This window comes from Pelobates fuscus, chromosome 1, assembly GCF_036172605.1.
Source record: "Pelobates fuscus isolate aPelFus1 chromosome 1, aPelFus1.pri, whole genome shotgun sequence".
NCBI classification, from domain to species: domain Eukaryota; kingdom Metazoa; phylum Chordata; class Amphibia; order Anura; family Pelobatidae; genus Pelobates; species Pelobates fuscus.
Window position 1 is genome coordinate 194,837,899 of NC_086317.1, and position 19,232 is coordinate 194,857,130.

The 19,232-nt window shown below is 42.0% G+C and overlaps 1 protein-coding gene across 1 annotated transcript in view; it reads right to left on the reverse strand.

Moving 5' to 3' along the window:
* The window catches only part of CACNA1S (calcium voltage-gated channel subunit alpha1 S), a 307,567-nt gene that overhangs the window by 210,556 nt on the left and 77,779 nt on the right, over positions 1 to 19,232 (reverse strand). Inside the window, exons 3-4 of the mRNA XM_063453212.1 lie at positions 11,454 to 11,559; positions 10,120 to 10,259 (exon numbers count right to left, since the gene is read on the reverse strand). Of these exons, the coding sequence (XP_063309282.1) occupies positions 10,120 to 10,259; positions 11,454 to 11,559 (246 nt within the window). The remainder of the gene's footprint in view (positions 1 to 10,119; positions 10,260 to 11,453; positions 11,560 to 19,232) is intronic.

Consider the following 19,232-nt stretch of genomic DNA (forward strand, 5'->3'; position numbering starts at 1 on the left):
TGGATGATGTGGCTTTGCTGATGATGTGTGTCGCTCAGGTCGGTGACATTTCTGGATCTGTTGTTGCCTGGGATGCTCGGGGCACTTGCGACCATTCCTTGGGGAGCGTTTTCGGTGCCTGGGCCACTTCCTGTAACATTCTTTTGCCGCCTTCTGGGTTCATGATGGGCTTGTCTACACCATTTCTTTTGATTAGTAGTTTTGCGGGAAAGCCCATTTGTAGGGGATATTTGCGTTTCTCAGCGCTTCTGTTATTGGTGCAAATGTACGGCGTTTAAGCATGGTTTCTGAGGAGAGGTCCGTGAATAGCTTGATAATATTATATATTTCTGGCCATTTGCTTGTGATTCTGGCTGTTTGCAGAATCCTGTCTTTGACAGTGAAGTGGTGCACTCTAGTAATGGTGTCTCTTGGGGTGTCAGGTGGGAGATGTTTAGGCTTGGGAAGTCTGTGGGTTCTGTCTAGTATTAGGTTGAATTCAGACAGGGAGGGGAGGTCTTGTTGTGTTATAGACACTGATATGCCCCTTATGCGGATGTTGTTTCTTCTACTCCTGTCTTCTTGATCAGCCACCTTTTCTTCCAATGATTTTATTTTGTTTTCTAAGGCTGTGTAGGCCTCTGCCATGGAGTTGTGTGCCTCCACTAATTCCTCCGTCCTGTCTTCCAGGCGGGTAGTGTGCTCCCCCATGCTGTGGATGTCTGCCTTGATGTCTGCAGTCATTTGCATGAAATCAGCTTTAAATGAGGCTTGTAGCTCCTGCATGATTAGCCAGATAGATGAGGTTGTTGCTGGACTGTTTTGCTCTTGATGGCTGTCTCCTGCCTCAGAGCTATAGGCAGGTGAGTGCTGTCCGTCAGCGCTATCTTGGATTTTTTGCTCCGCGTTTTGGTGCCTCTCTAAATGAGAGTTTAGCGTTTTTTGTTTTAGTTTTTTCGTGGCCATGTAGTACAGGAGTGTTTTACCTGTCAGTATGTAAGTTTTCTGCTCGTTTGGGGGGTTTATCTTGCTGTTAAAGACACTTCGATGCCGCGGGTCGGGAGAGCTCCGGTTTTGCACGTCCGCTCACATGTGCAGTTAGGACACGCCCCCTGCTGCTGCGTTTGTTTTTTATTGGCACCTCTGTAGATTGCTAGACTTTAACCCATTGATAGATAGTTAGGGGTACCTCCTGCCGGTTGAGTTCTCCCCTACTATCGCATAGAGTCATGGGCACTGAGCTATAGGCATCTAGTTACAGCTATCTGGCTCTCCTCTATTATCTTTCTGACTTTATTTTCAATTATCTCCAACCTCCTGTCCTTTCGATTTATTTTACCTCTGCTACATATTTGAGTGGACTACTCCCTAGCCTCTATAGTGGTATCTTTGGGGTTGTTCCACCCTAGTAGCTGGGTTTAGGACATCAACCCTCTGAGCTACCATTTTGACAGTCTTTCTGACTATTGTTAGTTGGGTTTTTGATGGGAGGTGTGGGACATTTTGGGACTTCATTACTATTTGTTTGGCTCCTGATTTAAGGGGACTGGGGGACCAGTCTGATGTATTATTTGATACCTGGTATACCCTAATCTCCTTTCTGTGTTTTCTAGAAATATGAGGATTTGCCAGGAATTCCCTTACATTTAGTCCTGTTCCCCATTCCTCTATATGGGCTTTTAGAGATTTGCTGCCTAAATTGAAGTTTGTCTCCTGGCAATGTTCCGGGAGGTTTTATGTTGCAATATATTTTGCTAGTGTCTTACTCAATTGCAACATTTTCCAGTCTCCTTATACTGTAATTCATATCTAATTTATCTGTGACTACTTAGATTACAAAAGTACACGGTCACTGAACTGTAACATTATCTAGTCCGGCAATTTAGTGATTTGATTGAATCCATTTGGGACTTTATTTCTATGGACTGCATCATTACCTGATTTTCATACATTGAGATGCTTTTCCATGTTGAATATCGGATCTCCAATAGAGCAGTTGGTCTAGCAGTCTTTTATTTTATTTTCTCTCACATCTAAGATCCACTATTTGGTCTTTCACCATTCCTCACACCGATTTGTTTTTTCTTTCTCCCTTCTCTTGGATAACTAATAAAGTTTGATTATATTACGTGCAAGTTTTTCGATAGTAAGAGGTAGTACTGGTGAAGGGGTTGTTCTTCCCGCTTCTGCAGGATTCTCTCCCCTCCCCAATTTCCATTTCTCTATTCTCACTATTTGAAATACCCTAGGGTGTCTACTTTTCAAAAATATATGGTTTGATGGAGGTAAATAACATTGGCCGGCTTCAAAAAATGTCCCAAATAGGACATTGGTGCATGATGACCAGCTGAGAAAATTCCAAGTTAGAAAACTGGAATGCACACCCTTAAAATAAGGTATTTTAGCCCCCAGAAAACCTGACACACCTATACATGGGTGGTATCACTGTACTCGGGAAATGTTACTGAACACATATTGGGGTGTTCTTTGGCAGTAACCCTTAAAGTTCTCCATACATGTATTCTTAAATGTGTTTCAAAAAAATCACCAATTTTTTTTTTTTTTTTTTTTATTTGGCATAGATTGGTGGTAAAATGGTTGCATGAAAAGAGTCAAAATACCCCAAGTTTAATACCTTAGGTTGTCTTCTTTTAAATTATATACATGTGTAGGGTTATTCAAGGATTCCTGACAGATATCAATGTTACAATATAACTTGCTTTAATTTTGAAAAAAAAAATGGTTTGGAAATAGCAAAGTGCTACTTGTACTTATAGCCCTATAACTTTCCAAAAAAAAGATAAGAACATGTTAACATTGGGCATTTCTAAACTCAGGACAAAATGTAGAAACTATTTAGCACAGCTGTTTTTTTTGCAGTTGTTATTACTGTAGCAAAAGTGGGGGTCAAAGTTCAAAAAAGTGTGTGTGTGTTTTTGTAATCAGATTTTATCAATTTTTTATAGTAAATTATATTATATGATGAAAATAATGGTATCTTTAGAAAGACCATTTAATGGTGAGAAAAACAGTATATAATATGTGTGGGTATAGTAAATAAGTAAGAGGAAAATTACAGCTAAACACAAACACAGCAGAAATGTAAAATGAGCCCTGGACCTTAAAGGACCACTCTAGGCACCCAGACCACTTCAGCTTAATGAAGTGGTCTGGGTGCCAGGTCCAGCTAGGGTTAACTAATTGTTTATAAACATAGCAGTTTCAGAGAAACTGCTATGTTTATCAATTAGTTAAGCCTTCCCCTTTTTCCTCTAGTGGCTGTCTCACTGACAGCCGCTAGAGGCGCTTGCGTGATTCTCACTGTGAAAATCACAGTGAGGGCACGCAAGCGTCCATAGGAAAGCATTATGAATGCTTTCCTATGCAACCGGCTGAATGCGCGCGCAGCTCTTGCCGCGCGTGCGCATTCAGCCGACGGGGAGGATCGGAGGCGGAGAGGAGGAGGAGAGCTCCCCGCCCAGCGCTGGAAAAAGGTAAGTTTTAACCCTTTTCCCCTTTCCAGAGCCGGGCGGGAGGGGGTCCCTGAGGGTGGGGGCACCCTCAGGGAACTATAGTGCCAGGAAAACGAGTATGCTTTCCTGGCACTAGAGTGGTCCTTTAACGGTAAGAAAATTGAAAAATGGTCTGGTCACTAAGTGGTTAAAAATACATTAATCTGGGACTTTGTGAGTCATACACTTAACTTTTTATTTTTATATTGTATTCCTGTGGTGCAGCACTACTCTGATTTTTATATTGCTGCTCCTTGATTTCCTTCAAGAGTTTAGAGGGAACCCTTTTATAGGGTTGCTGCCTTGCCTCTTATCCTGGTTTATTAGCACTGATTCTCCAGTGTTTTTCACATTTCTATTTCTCTCCCAATCCCTCTAGAGCTAGCTGCTTTTTAACAATTTTCTTCTAAAATGTCCATATTCGAATTCAGAAATAATTACACTATTGATGTCAATAATGTTTTTGACACAGAGACAATCAGACAGACCAGTTTTAGTAAACAAGTACCAAATTGGAAAAAGTCTTAAGTACTGAAATCAAATTAAAATGGGAAACTGCTACACTAAAAAAGTATATAGATGAACGCATAACCCCCCGAGGTCTGAGACTACTTAAAACACCCACCTCATCAGACCAAGATGATATTTATAGATAGTCTCCCACACTACTTTCATTCTCCTGAAATGACAGGTGCAAACACTGATCAACACATCCTTTTAATCTCTTAACCCTATACAATACATACCCTGTCCCCCTATAAATAGCTATATAATCACACACCAATATTATATACTTTTATTTCTTTTTTAATTTTTATTTTTCACTATTTGTGTTCCATTTTCATCTACACACCTCATACCACTAACATGAATTCAACTAGGACCATACTGTTATTCTCAATAACCCTTTTCTCACTCCACTTTTGTTCACATCACTACCACCATAAGCACACACCTCAAACAGGAAAACAAATTATCAAACACCATGGCCTGCTCTGTTGCTGTAACTTATCTGCTGAGTGCTGGTGGAGAATTATAAAAAATAGCCCTCCTACTCCCACCTCACAAAATAATAAAGTATCCCATTCACTATATGGCCAAACAAAAATTTTGTCCAAATTCCTTTTCCTTATGTTACTTGCCCTTGCAAATGATGTGGAGTCTAACCCTGGTCCCCCAGGTAATTCTAGTCCTAATCTCCTCAATAAAAAAGACCTCTCTTTTGTGCGCTGCAACATCCGTAGCTTGCTCCCTAAAACTGTATGCACTACAAGCTTGGTGTTCCCATTACAATCCAAAAATCATTGTGCTCACAGATTCATAGTTAACAACTAAAATACCAGTATCCACCATTGCAATACAGGGTTATTCATGTTTTAGAAATGACAGAGCAAAGAGAGGAGGAGGCATTGTTTTTTTATGTTGACAAGTCCATAAAATGTACTCCTTTAAAAAACCATAACTCCCCTTCTGCCTTTGATTTCCTTTCTGGCACAATTGAGATCCCTTTTAGTAAAACTATCATTGTTGCTGGAATCTACCGCCCACCTAGCTCTCCGGTGTACTCCCTTTCTGACATAGCCCAACTACTTAGTGAAACTGTAGCTCAAAACCATTAATATTAAAAATAACATAGCTCGCTAGATTGGATTCTCTCTAGTTGTCCAGACTGAATTCAGGAGGCGGACGTTCTCCCTAACAGTTTCAGTGACCACTGTCTAGTGTACTGCATACGCAAAATAATGGCAACTAAATCCTCTCCCAAGATTATAATCACCAGGTCTTTCAAAAAATGTAATCTTGAATCCGTTTTAAATGATCTCAAGAACATACAACGGCACAGATTAAGTCTAATACCAGATCTAGATTCTGCAATTTCATTTTTTCAGTCCGAGCAGATGCGTGTTTGGAATTTGCATGCCCCTCTGCGTAAAGTGTGAATAAAAGGGACACACCTGCACTGGGCTACAGCTGACCTCATTCAAATGTACCAGTTTTGAGTTTTACTGTGGTCAAAGTTCAAGCGTACTGGCACAATGAACGATCACTGTACCTACAGACAATGGCGAAATGCATGCACAAAACAAACAAAAATGGCAAAGGCCCAATATTTCAGTAACAATTTGAACAACAACCTATCAAACCCAAGAAACTTTTGTAAAATCATAATTTGCATACAAACCCTCACAATTCACACCCAACCCTCCACTGTCAAAATGGACAACCAAACACTGCAACACCCTCTAGATGTAGCAAATGCCTTTAAGAATTATTTTGTTGGATGTGTTACCACCCTGGTTGCTAAGATAACAAATGACACTCATTTTCAGACAACAAATAAAGATCAGGCCCTGCCAGATCTTCAAAATCCTCATATAAAGAAATTCAGTTTTAGACCTGCGCCTGTTAGTGTCGTTAATAAACCTCTTAATAATTTAAAAATGAAAAACCAGTGTGGACCCGATCAAATCCCAGGAATGTTGCCTAACGTCTGCAAATCCTCAACTGTACACATGTATGCAGATGACACTGTAATCTATGCAAGTAAACTACATCTACTGCAGCTTGAGGCTGTGCTCCAAAACCAATTCACAGAGGTAGAAAAGTTGATAGTGGATAACAACTCTTCCTAAACACTGACAAAACTGTTACAATGATCTTTGGAACTGTACCTAAATTACGTAAACTACAAAATCAACAACTGTGTATTAGAACAAATTCAAATAGCACACTGACAGCAGTCTGCTCTTTTAAATATCTAGGTATGTTGCTAGACCCCAATCTATCCTTTGGCCTTCACACTGAAAAAAATCTTCAAATCTTTACCCCAAACTAGGTGCCCTATACAGAAACAAATCCTACCTAAGCCCTACAATAAGTAAACAGATTGTGCAACAAATTGATTATGGGGATGTAGTGTTTTTGCACCCGCACCGCAATCCCACCTTAATAAACGTAATAAGTTATATCATTTGTTCTGCCGCTTTGTACTAGAATGTAATTACTTTACCCACCACTGTGACATGTTAAAAGAGCTAAACTGGCTAACGCTCTCATCCCGACGCACTCTTGATCTTTCCAGCCTTGTGCATAAGAAAATTTCTGGTAAAACTCCCACCCTACCTGAGTAGAATGCTTTCCCTATAACCTCCCTATAACCTCCGATCCCGTACTAGCACGACATTTAGCATACCGCAATACAAAAATAAAGTGACTCAATCCTCATTTTCCTACAGAGCACCGCAATTACGGAATAACCTCAGTCAAATCTTCATTCAATCTAAAATCTTTTAAGAGATCTATGGCAGTATACCTCAGCACAGAATGCACCTGTCATGGTTGAATATATATATTACCTGTTATGTATTCAATTTATATATGTGTATGTGTGTGTATATATATATATATTTATATATATATATATACATATATATATATATATATTGTGACCGAAAGCAAGGAATTGTGCTGGAGGGAATCTATATACCTCCCCAGATTTTGCAAAGTTCCTACTTTAGCACCAGGGAAATGTGTTATGTTAAAATGAATATTGCACTTTAAATATGTGTATATTTGGGCCCTGGGGCGGAGCACTTGGAGAGTAGGGTGGGCCAGTGCTTCACTCCACATTTTGGAAGTTGCTTGTAACCGACAGGTGAGAAGTCCAGTTCCAGAGTTTCAATCCTAATTTAACTCACCTGAAAAGGATTGTTAATTACAGGTGCTATTAAGTACTCCCCTGCCAAGGGAGGAGGGAGATTGTGTTTGATTTCTGTGAGTGGAAACAGAGAGCTGAAAAACCCTGAAACAGTAAGGTTGTTGTTTATGTTTATGTTGGGAAATGTACAAGCCATCCAACCTAGTTAGCTAATTATTTTGTTTAGTTAGTGCTCAGAAGAGCAAGGATTGTGTTTTATATATTTTGTTGCAAACTTTTATACCTTACTGTGCATTTATTTTGGAACCACAATAAAGAGAGCAAGTCCTTTTATCTCATCCAGCGTGTGAAGTGTCTCTAAAGCCTGAAAAGACTGTGTAACACCCCAATCCCAGGACAAGGTACCAAGGGAAAGGAGTACTTTTGTCACAATATATATATATATATACACACACACACACACACACACACACATATATATATATATATATATATATATATATATATATATATATACACACATATATATGTTGGAAGGCCATTTGCCCTGAATTTGTGGGAGGAGTTATGATCCTATATAAACCCTACCCCCTACTTACCTTTGTCGTGCAAGCTGTTTGTCTTCTCCATAGCAACCAGCACTTCCGGTCCATTGTTCCCGCCAAAGTCAGTCTCCAGCAAGCAGTCCGGTGCCAGCAGCTCCTGCCTCCATCTTCTGTGCCCGGCCACCGGCTTCTACCCGACTTCCCTACTCGCTACCCGGCTTCCAGTCACGAGACCGGCACGTCCACGTAAGCTTAACGTGGGAAATGGTGTTCGGCTATTTCCCACGTTCGGGCCTAAAAACGCGGGGATAGGCTCCCTTCATTACTAACCTATTCGTGAAATTACGCTGTTCGTGTACTTCCGCGTTCGTGCGGCTAACAGCCGAACGCGGAATACACACGCTTTCATTTTCACTTTCATTTAGATCAATTTACCGTACGCACATACTTACCCTACATTCGTCTGTTCTTTCGTACGTTCGTACAGCCGAACACGTTCAAACGGTTTTTCGTGCAACCTTTCGTTAATTTCCACGTTACAGCCTACAGCTGATTGTTCAATTGGCTTTCGTTTAAATCTTTTTCGTATGTTCCATTTACCGAATGCAGTAGTTCTTTCTATTTATAGTACTCGTTTAACCGAATGCAAGGGGCTACAGTATTTAATTTAGTAATCTACTGTAAAGATATCTAGTTATGCCATTTACTTAAGCCAAGCACTCACATTATTGTATCCTATATGTTGTTATGTTTTATTATATGACTCTTACAGTCACCACTGGTTAATATATGTGTTTCACAAATTCCCGTCCATGGTCACATAATTGTGGGACACCTATTTTTCACAGGGTAATCTTCTTAAAGGCACAGTTCGGCCACTTTCTTTTTATAAGTTACGTATAAAATACACCTCCAGGAATTATTATCTAATCCTGCGGGGACTTTGTCCATTTGTACTTTCACTAATATATTGATCTTCTTCGCATCTAAGGTCACTACACTCATAGGTTAAGCCCTTACAGTCCTTTGTCATTACAGACCATTAACACTTTTCTAAAACCTCCTTTCCTTGAAAGACCTTATATTCCGGTTCCTTACACTTAGACTGCATATGTTTTTAGGTTCTACTACGTTCCTCCAAACAGTCTTCAAGAAGTGATATCCCAGTGCCCTGTATCACTGTATCAGGTTTACCAGTTCTCTTTTCCCTTGAGGCCTCATTCAGCCTCTACGGCCTCATTCAGCCTCCCCACCTCCCAAAGTGGGTTCTAAACTTAAAAAGGGCCAGGTCTGAGATCCCTCACTACGATTAGAACATCAATTACACAAACTTACACCACCTCGGTACTACTTATTTAACTGTACATTTCTTGTATATTGTTTCTACATTTCTTCAATCAGACCTGTGTCATTACCGCAGTTTCACCAAGTTACACGGCATCAACCACCAACAAGATTACCTGGTTCCCTGCATTTCAGTTTCAGGTACTGTAAATCTTACTCACTACGATTACGTTTCTCCTCAAGGCTTCACTTCACCTTCGTATCATGTAAACGTCACAATTGTGGGAACCCCGGGGGGCTTGTCTCTACTTACGGACCTACTTTCAGATCCCTCATCATACACGGGTTCCTACGTTGCATTTCATTATTACATGTTACGTTTTTTTCTATTTGTGCAATACGCGTTATTCTACGTGCATATACAGTGGAATCTTTGTTGCTGCTTCACTAGTTTATACTGTAAGAAGAGGATAAGCGTCACCCTAAATTGGCACTGTATGCAATATAAGGGGAGCCATATATACTTTTTAATATATGGGCTCTACTTGATTGAAGATATCACACCAATTGTTGCTCACTTTTTTTTATCTTTCATGGAGCACTCACTGAAGAACATCAAGAAAGGTAGTGTACTACATGTACATGTACCATCCAGATTTGAACAGTTTTTTCTACACTGTATAAAATACCAGTGAGAAGTGTTTAGAATTTGTATTAAACTAGATACTCTCATTATATTTAGTTGCACTAGATTTCTTAAATGTTTTTTTTCTGTTTTGGTTCTAGGTAATGTTTTATACACCCTACTGTCTGCTGTAGGATGATTGTTCATTATTGTTATTTTATAACGTTTTGAATTGTAGTCATTTTTAACAGTTCAACTTACACTGTTAGTCTTAATATACATTTCAATTTACCAAACAGACCCCAATGCCCTCTGTTTATGCTATAGCACATTATTCATAGCATTAGCATTTTAAGCTTGCGGTTGAAAAAAATATAGCTATTGCATTTCAATATGATGCACAGTTGTCAATAAATAAGCATATACATGTTTTAAGATTTGTATTACATATCCGTGATCATGAACATATAAATATACTGTATACATATAAAGCCATTAATATATATGTTTCCTCACCCCACAGACACAATCGTGAAGTCCAGGATATTCCAGGCATTCCGCAGATATGCATCTGTATGCAAAATAAAGCCATACGCTACAATCTTTAGAAATGCTTCAATGGTGAAGATGAACAGGAAGATATATTCAATTTTTTCCTGAAAAGATATCAAATATATACCAGATCACAATATATTATCTAGTAAAGCACACTGCCTATCTGAAAGTATAATTGTATCATTCATCTAAAAACTAATATACATATTTATGTACCATTTATCTTTAAAGGGAAAAAAAGAGATGCATGTTAATATAATAAAATACAGGAGAGAAAAAGAGAAAAAACATAATTGATCCTAACAGAAAACTATAACCACAAATAGAAGGTATTATTTATTGCAGATACGTTTAATGTGGGTGATTCAGTCACAGGCCCTGTGTAGTATATTTATCCTATTAACAGCCTGTGACATGTTAATTCATTCCATTGCCATATACAGGAAGAGGAGGTAAATTTGAGACTTGACAAGGGCCTGGGGTCAGTTCGTAAAAGAGATATATCACTATGTAACTGCTTGCAATTGATCCTACCCATTCCTTTTTTAAAACAGCTCCTGTTATTTATTCCATTTATAATTCCTATTACCATTCTAACATACTCTGGATTTATTTACAGTGCATACATCGATGTTGATTTAGATCACAATTAGTCCCCCCCTTGTCCCCCCCAGACCCAATGCAGCTTTTGCCTTAGATTAGTATTGCAAAATTACAATTATTTATTCTTAACTTCAGAATGTTCTAACATAGTAGGGTACAGTATTTCAATAACTCCTTTATAATTTCCAATGGCCTGCTTGTTAAAAGATAGGCCTACTAACATGATCTCTAATCGTATTTTAGAAGCATGTTTTTGGATGCAGATTTTTATCCACATTACTATTATTTGTCATTAGTATTACTATAAAATATTATGGCCACTTATTAGGTAAAATATTTTTCAATATTACAAATAGATTTCTTTAGATTTCAATTGTGTCATGAATTGTGTAAAAGTGAAGATGTTAACAAGCCTGTGAAGTAAACTCGAGATTATTTTAATGTTTAACCTTTGTTTTATATTACATTTACACTAGTACTGATTTTTGTTCCTACCCATTTGGTTGGGTGATATCATTACCCACATGATGTACTTTAATAGTAGAATATTAATGCTACTATTAATAATTTAATAGTAGAAAATCCTAAAATAACCATTCATTGTAAAATAATGTCATGATTATTCAACCACCCAGTTGGTGAACTAGTTTATATTAGATCATGCAAGAAACAGGTAAACACAATATAAGTACCAGAACAGCATTGGATGAGTTGGTGTCATCTTCAGGCATTGGCAGGTAGATAGCAAGTGCCACACAGTTGGCAAATATGGTGAGAAGAATAATGATCTCAAATGGTCTGAGATGACCATGGGTCAAGGGAATATATATGTATATGTATTAGTAAGAAAAGCTACAAACTGGATCATCTAGTCTGCTGTGTTTTACATATTTTACTTTAAATAAGCAATAGAATTGTATCGAACGAACGGTAAAATATATAAATGTACACCACTAGATACATAAAACCAAAAAATGTACAGATATAACATAACAGACAAAAGAGCATACATATGGTAATAATGTCAAATGAAATGCAATCTCATTAAAATTCTATTTTCTCACAAGGAAAGAAAAAAACAGGACGTATCTCCTACTTATGTTCACCACATACTTATTCTTCGCTCCAATTCTCACATTGACATTTTACATAAATATAAAATGTGTGCAAAACCATATAACATTTTCACAATTGTAATGTACATATGCACTCATAGCAAGTAGTAGGTCTCGAGTATTTGGTGCTCTAGTATGCCAGTTCTCGGCTGCCACAGGCTACAGGTAATAAATGCAATAAATAGATACACAATAGCTCTACACATTTTGTTACTATGGTGCAAACTTCCTCAGGAGTCAGAATGTGGTATTTAAATTCCCCCACTCTCTCTTGAGTTCCTTTTAAGTTCCTTTTAAATATCCATGTCTGTGCCAATATTGCTCATACGGCAAATTCACAATCCTGCTCTCTATTGCAGCCCACTCTCGGGAATGAACACTCCGCTGCTTCATGTGGAGTGTGGCCAGGCCCAGACTGGCCATCGGGCACACCATGGGCTGAGGCCGGCAGGGGAGATCATAGGATCTCCCCTGCCAGTCTATGCAGGGCCGGCACTATCTGAGCGCCGGCCCTGCTGTTTTCCATGATGTTCCGGTGGGGAGATCAAAGATCTCCCTCACCGGCCCACTTGAATGGACATGCGGCTGGGGAGGTAGAAGAGGACCCAGCAGAGCTCTATCTTGCAGCTCTGCCGGGCTCCTCTCGCGAGATCCGGAGCGTTGCCATGGCAATGCCCCCCATCTCGCGAGAGTGAACTCTAGCCCGCAGGCTAGAGTTCACTCACCACTAGGACCACCAGGGATGGTGTGAGAGTGCCGCCACCCCCCTCCCAGGTACCACTGTGCCAGTGCCCCCCTCCCAGGCTAAAGGTAAGAAGGGTGAAAACAATAGCAAAACAAAACCAATTTCCTGGCTAATCATGGCAGCATTTAACATATGGGTTTAGCTCCTCCCTCTAACCCTCAGGACAGGAAACTGTAGCGGTACTTACCCTCTCCAGGGGCCGGCCGGGGTCCTCTCTTCTCGCTGCGCGCGGTCCTGCTCCTGCACGAGCCGCGCGCGGCTCAGCCAACGAGATGATCAGTCAGGCGGGCAGTGACCGCGAGAAGCGGTCACGTGTCCCGCCCGACACTAAGAGCGCGCCGCGCGTCTCGGGCGCGCTCTTAAAGGGACAGTGGGAGACTAAATTAGAATCAGTCTCCCATTGGCCCCTGTCAGGCCACATTCCCCATACACTCACATTTTGGGGGCGTGGATATGACAGGGGCCAATCAAAGTGAACCTTAGGGTATTTATACTCACCTGTTTCCCTTGCTCCTTGCCCTATCGTGGTTTCTGTCCAGTTTCCCTTTAGTGCTTGTATCGTTCAGTTGGTTTTTTGGTGCTTGACCTTGGCTTTGTTCCTGACTCCGCTCTCTCTTTATCCTTGCTTGCTTATCCGCTATTTTGTCCTCTGTGTACCAGTCCTCGGCTTGTTCTACGTTACGCTGTCTCTCTGTTCCCTTGACCTCGGCTTGTTCTAGACTCTGTCTTGCTTTTTCTCGTCAAGTCCGGCCATTCTAAGGTCCGGTAAGACGAACCCTGGTTTCTTGTCTCCTGACTATCTGTACTATTCCTGCGTGTTGGGGTAGATTACCGTGACATTACGATAGGGCCATGGACCCCGCAGGTTTAGGTCAACAGATGGCCACTCATGAGGCTAGATTCGCAGAACAGGATCACCGTATGGATCAAATGGCTCAAGCCATCCAGACACTGTTATCCAGATCAGCTCCGGTACCTGTACCTACGCCTCCTGTAAACCCTATACCGGACACAGCTAATATGCCTAATGCTTCTGCGCATCTAACCCCGCCACCTAGGTATGGAGGGGACGCTAAGACATGTAGGGGATTCCTTAATCAAGTGGAATTCCACTTTGAAATGTACCCACGTTCATTTCCCACTGATAGATCTAAGGTGGGTTTTCTTATGCACCAGCTTACGGATAAGGCACTAGAATGGGCAAATCCTATTTGGGAGGCTAATGGGCCTATGGTACACGACTTCAATAGCTTCCTCACAGCGTTCCGTAGAACATTTGACACGACTAAAAGGTCAAAAAATGCCGCCAGGGCATTAATGAGAATAAAGCAAGGATCTAAATCTGTAGCCGATTATGCTATTCAGTTCCGGACCCTTGCCTCACAGGTAGATTGGACTAATAATGGGCTTACTACCGCGTTTATGGAAGGCCTGTCTGATACTATGTTGGATGAGGTAGCAGCTAAGGACCTCCCTGTACCCCTGGAGGACCTGATTGACTATCTTATCGATATAGATAACAGGATCCGTGACAGGTTATATACCAGGTCCAGAAATAGACATTTTGTTCCCTTTAACTCCCCTAGAGCTGAGACTCCCGAGGGATCTAAGGGTTCTGAGGAGGAACCTATGCAGTTAGGGGTTGCCAAACTTACTGACGCTGAAAAGCTTTATAGGAGAAAGGAGGGACTTTGTCTTTATTGTGGTAGGAGGGGTCATATGAGACAAGACTGTCCCGTGCGTCCGGGAAACTATCGCACCTAAGACCTTATAGAGGACTGGCCTTGGGTGTGACATCACAGTCCTCACATTTGCCTCTTAATAAACTACTTCTTCCTGTTTCCCTGCACCTTGATAATAACTGCATAGCAGGGAATATACTAGCCCTGGTTGATTCCGGAGAGGCCGAAAACTTTATTGATTCCAGTTTTGTCAAGGAGAATAACATACCCACCAGAGAGAAGGAGACACCCTTGGCCGTTGAGGCCATAGATGGTAGACCATTATGCTCTCCAGTTATCACACATGAAACTGTTCCACTACATATGTCTACAGGGGTGTTACACTCTGAGACCATTCGGTTTCAGATCATTACTTCTCCTTCCTCTCACCTCGTGTTAGGGTATCCTTGGTTACGTACTCATAATCCCACCATTGATTGGGAGTCAGGACAAATAGTTTCTTGGAGTGATTCTTGCCAAGAGTCTTGTATTGTTAAAGTCACCCCTTTGAATTCTACTAATATTCCTCCCGTGCCTACGGTCATACCCTCTCAGTACCTGTCTCTTAAATCTGTTTTTGATAAAAGGGAGGCTGAAAGATTGCCACCTCACAGGCCTTACGATTGTGCAATTAATTTGTTACCTGGTGCAATGCCTCCCAAAGGGAGAATGTATCCTTTATCTCCTCAAGAGAATCTGGTTATGGAGGAATATATTAAGGAATCTCTAGAGAAGGGATTTATAAGAAGATCCTCTTCCCCGGCAGGGGCGGGTTTCTTCTTTGTATCTAAGAAAGATGGCGAATTAAGGCCTTGTATTGACTATAGGGGCCTAAATAAAATCACCGTCAAAAATGCGTACCCCATACCTTTGATCACAGAACTATTTGATAGGCTTAAACAGGCCACAGTTTTTACTAAATTGGACCTTAGGGGTGCTTACAATCTCATACGTATCAAAAAGGATCACGAGTGGAAGACCGCTTTCAATACCAGGAGTGGCCACTACGAGTACACTGTGATGCCCTTTGGTCTTTGTAACGCCCCAGCAGTTTTTCAGGAATTTATTAATGATGTCCTACGTCAATTTATACATACATTCGTTATAGTATACTTGGACGACATATTGATTTATTCTACTGATTTACAGACTCATCACATGCATGTTAAATTAGTGTTGAGAACTCTTCTGGTTAACGGTCTCTATTGCAAACTCGAAAAATGTTCATTTGATCAATCTGAAGTCCAATTCTTGGGTTATATAATCTCGGCCAAGGGTTTTCGTATGGATCCCAAGAAACTGTCTGCCATTATGGAATGGCCTCTACCCCAGGGGTTGAAAGCCATTCAGCGTTTTCTGGGGTTCTCTAATTATTATAGGCGTTTTATTAAAGGGTTTTCTGCCATTGTTGCGCCTATAACCAGAATGACCAAGAAGGATGGTAATACTCATGTCTGGAAACCAGAAGCACTCGAGGCCTTTGAATTCTTGAAGGCTACATTTGCCTCTGCTCCTGTTTTACAGCATCCTGTCCCTTCACTGCCCTTTATTCTTGAAGTTGATGCTTCTGAGATAGGGGTAGGTGCTATCTTGTCTCAAAGAGATTCACCTGAAAAGCCGTTACACCCTTGTGGCTTCTTTTCCAGACAGATGTCCAAAGCAGAGAGGAATTATGATGTAGGCAATCGTGAACTCCTTGCTATCATTTTGGCGCTCAAGGAATGGAGACATCTGCTAGAGGGTACTAGGGATCCCATCCTCATTTTAACGGATCACAAAAACCTCTCTTACCTTAGTGAAGCAAAAAGATTGTCTTCCAGGCAGGCCAGGTGGTCTCTGTTTTTGTCTCGTTTTAATTACATAATCACTTACAGACCGGGTGACCGTAATACTAAAGCTGACGCTCTGTCCAGACAATTCGAGACTACTGACAAACTCGAGGTCGATGTTACCCCTGTCATTCCGCCTGACAGAATAATAGCGACTACTGTTCTTTCCATTTCGTCTTCTCTCTTACAAGCTATTCAGGCTAAACAACACTTGGCTCCTGGGGAGAGGCCTGCTGATAAGCTATTCGTTGATATACCGGAGAGACGAGACATCTTGTCATTATATCATGACACTAGAACTGCTGGACACCCTGGTATTTCTAAGACATTCTCAGCAGTTTCTAGATATTTCTGGTGGGCTTCCTTGCGCAAGGACGTCACCGATTACGTTAATGCCTGTAGCACTTGTGCCAGTATGAAGTCCTCCCACAGAGTTCCTTGTGGGTTGTTACATCCGTTGCCCATACCCGAGAGACCGTGGTCCAATATATCCATGGATTTCATTGTTGAATTGCCTCCCTCTAATGGTAAAACTGTCATCCTAATGATTGTGGATCGTTTTTCTAAGATGGCTCATTTTGTGTCTCTTGTCAAATTACCATCATCCAGGGAACTTGCCTCTATCTTTGCCAGGGAGGTGTTTCGGTTGCATGGTATTCCCACTTCGATCGTGTCCGATAGGGGTAGCCAGTTTATCTCCAGATTCTGGAGATCGTTTTGTACAGAGATGGGTATCTCCCTCTCGTTTTCCTCAGCCTACCACCCCCAGTCTAATGGAGCTGCTGAACGTGCCAACCAATCTCTAGAGCAGTATCTTCGTTGTTTTGTGTCCCACCATCAGAACAATTGGGCTGACCTTCTTCCTTGGGCTGAGTTTGCTCGTAATAATGCTGCTCATGAATCCTCCGCTAACAGCCCTTTTTACGTTGTTTATGGCCGGCATCCCGTGGTTCTTCCAGCTGCATTCTCCTTACAGGGCATGCCAGCTCTGGACGAACATTTGGCTAGTCTACGTAATACTTGGGAGCAGGTTCAGTGTTCTTTGGTGGCCTCAGCTGCTCGTCAGAAGGTTCAGGCAGACAAGCATCGCAGGGCGGCTCCATCCTATGCTGTGGGAGACCGGGTTTGGCTTTCTACTCGCAATATTCGTCTTCGTGTGCCTTCTATGAAGTTGGCCCCTCGTTTTATTGGTCCTTTTCGTATCTTGCATGTGGTTAATCCTGTCTCGTATGCATTGGATCTTCCAAAAAATTTACGCATTCCTAACGTGTTTCATACCTCCTTGTTAAAACCCCTCCTGTGCAACCGTTATACTCGGCATGTCCCTCCTCCTCCTCCGGTTTCTGTGGAGGGCCATGAGGAGTTTGAAGTGGCGGCTGTAATTGACTCTCGTTTGCTTCGGGGTCGCCTCCAATATCTGGTACATTGGAAGGGCTATGGGCCTGAGGAACGCAGTTGGATTTCCGCTGACGCTGTTCACGCTCCTCGCCTTGTGCGTTCTTTCCACGCTCGTTTTCCTGCCAGGCCTGCTCCTCCCCGCCCGGTGGGCGTGTCTTCAGGGGGGGGTACTGTAGCGGTACTTACCCTCTCCAGGGGCCGGCCGGGGTCCTCTCTTCTCGCCGCGCGCGGTCCTGCTCCTGCACGAGCCGCGCGCGGCTCAGCCAACGAGATGATCAGTCAGGCGGGCAGTGACCGCGAGAAGCGGTCACGTGTCCCGCCCGACACTAAGAGCGCGCCGCGCGTCTCGGGCGCGCTCTTAAAGGGACAGTGGGAGACTAAATTAGAATCAGTCTCCCATTGGCCCCTGTCAGGCCACATTCCCCATACACTCACATTTTGGGGGCGTGGATATGACAGGGGCCAATCAAAGTGAACCTTAGGGTATTTATACTCACCTGTTTCCCTTGCTCCTTGCCCTATCGTGGTTTCTGTCCAGTTTCCCTTTAGTGCTTGTATCGTTCAGTTGGTTTTTTGGTGCTTGACCTTGGCTTTGTTCCTGACTCCGCTCTCTCTTTATCCTTGCTTGCTTATCCGCTATTTTGTCCTCTGTGTACCAGTCCTCGGCTTGTTCTACGTTACGCTGTCTCTCTGTTCCCTTGACCTCGGCTTGTTCTAGACTCTGTCTTGCTTTTTCTCGTCAAGTCCGGCCATTCTAAGGTCCGGTAAGACGAACCCTGGTTTCTTGTCTCCTGACTATCTGTACTATTCCTGCGTGTTGGGGTAGATTACCGTGACAGAAACATAAACAATTAAACAATTAAGCATACCCTCCCCTGGTATAATAGGAACTCCATTAGCCATCACACCTCTGTCTTTTTTCCTGTCTTCATAGCCCTAGGACAAGTGTACATTTTTTTCTCTCCCTGAATTTCTAGGGTTAAAACTTTTTCTTTATGCTCACCTGATCATGCTTCTATGATCTTCACCCTATGGAGGTCAGCCTCCCTCCACAGGAAGCCCAGGCACATGTAGCCCTTTCTCTGCACAAGTTAGGAACCCCTGGGAGCCATGGTGGGTAGTCTCCCTGGCATCTGGAGCCTGTGTTCGCCAGGATGAAGAATCCAGACCTCGATCAGACGATCATCCGTACAGTAAGACGCCCGTGCATGTGCAATGGCCACGGCCAGATTTTCAGCATATTTGCCCTCATCCAAGATGGCGGAGCCGCGGACTTGCGGCCAATCGGCGCATGCGCGCCTCCTTAAAGGCACAGAGCGGGAAAATTGAAAATGGTGCTTTTTCTGCAAATTATCTAGTGTTTTCAGTTCCTTTGGTCATACATTGCTCTCTAAGTGCCTCATTCATTCTCTGCAGTGCTTTAATGTATTATACATAAGGCTGCTCAACATTTAACATATGGGGATAACCTTTTGTTATATAGCCCTTCTTAGAGGATGGATCCAACATCTCCTTCTGCAAAGTCAGCAAGATCTGCAATAGGTCATAGGTGAGCATTAGAATTTTTTACCATTTCTTATGATTAAAAAGAGTGCATGGAGGGTACAGTTCTCATAAAGACTTCTGTGTTTTTACAGCCCTCAAGACCGGTCTGGCCTTAGAT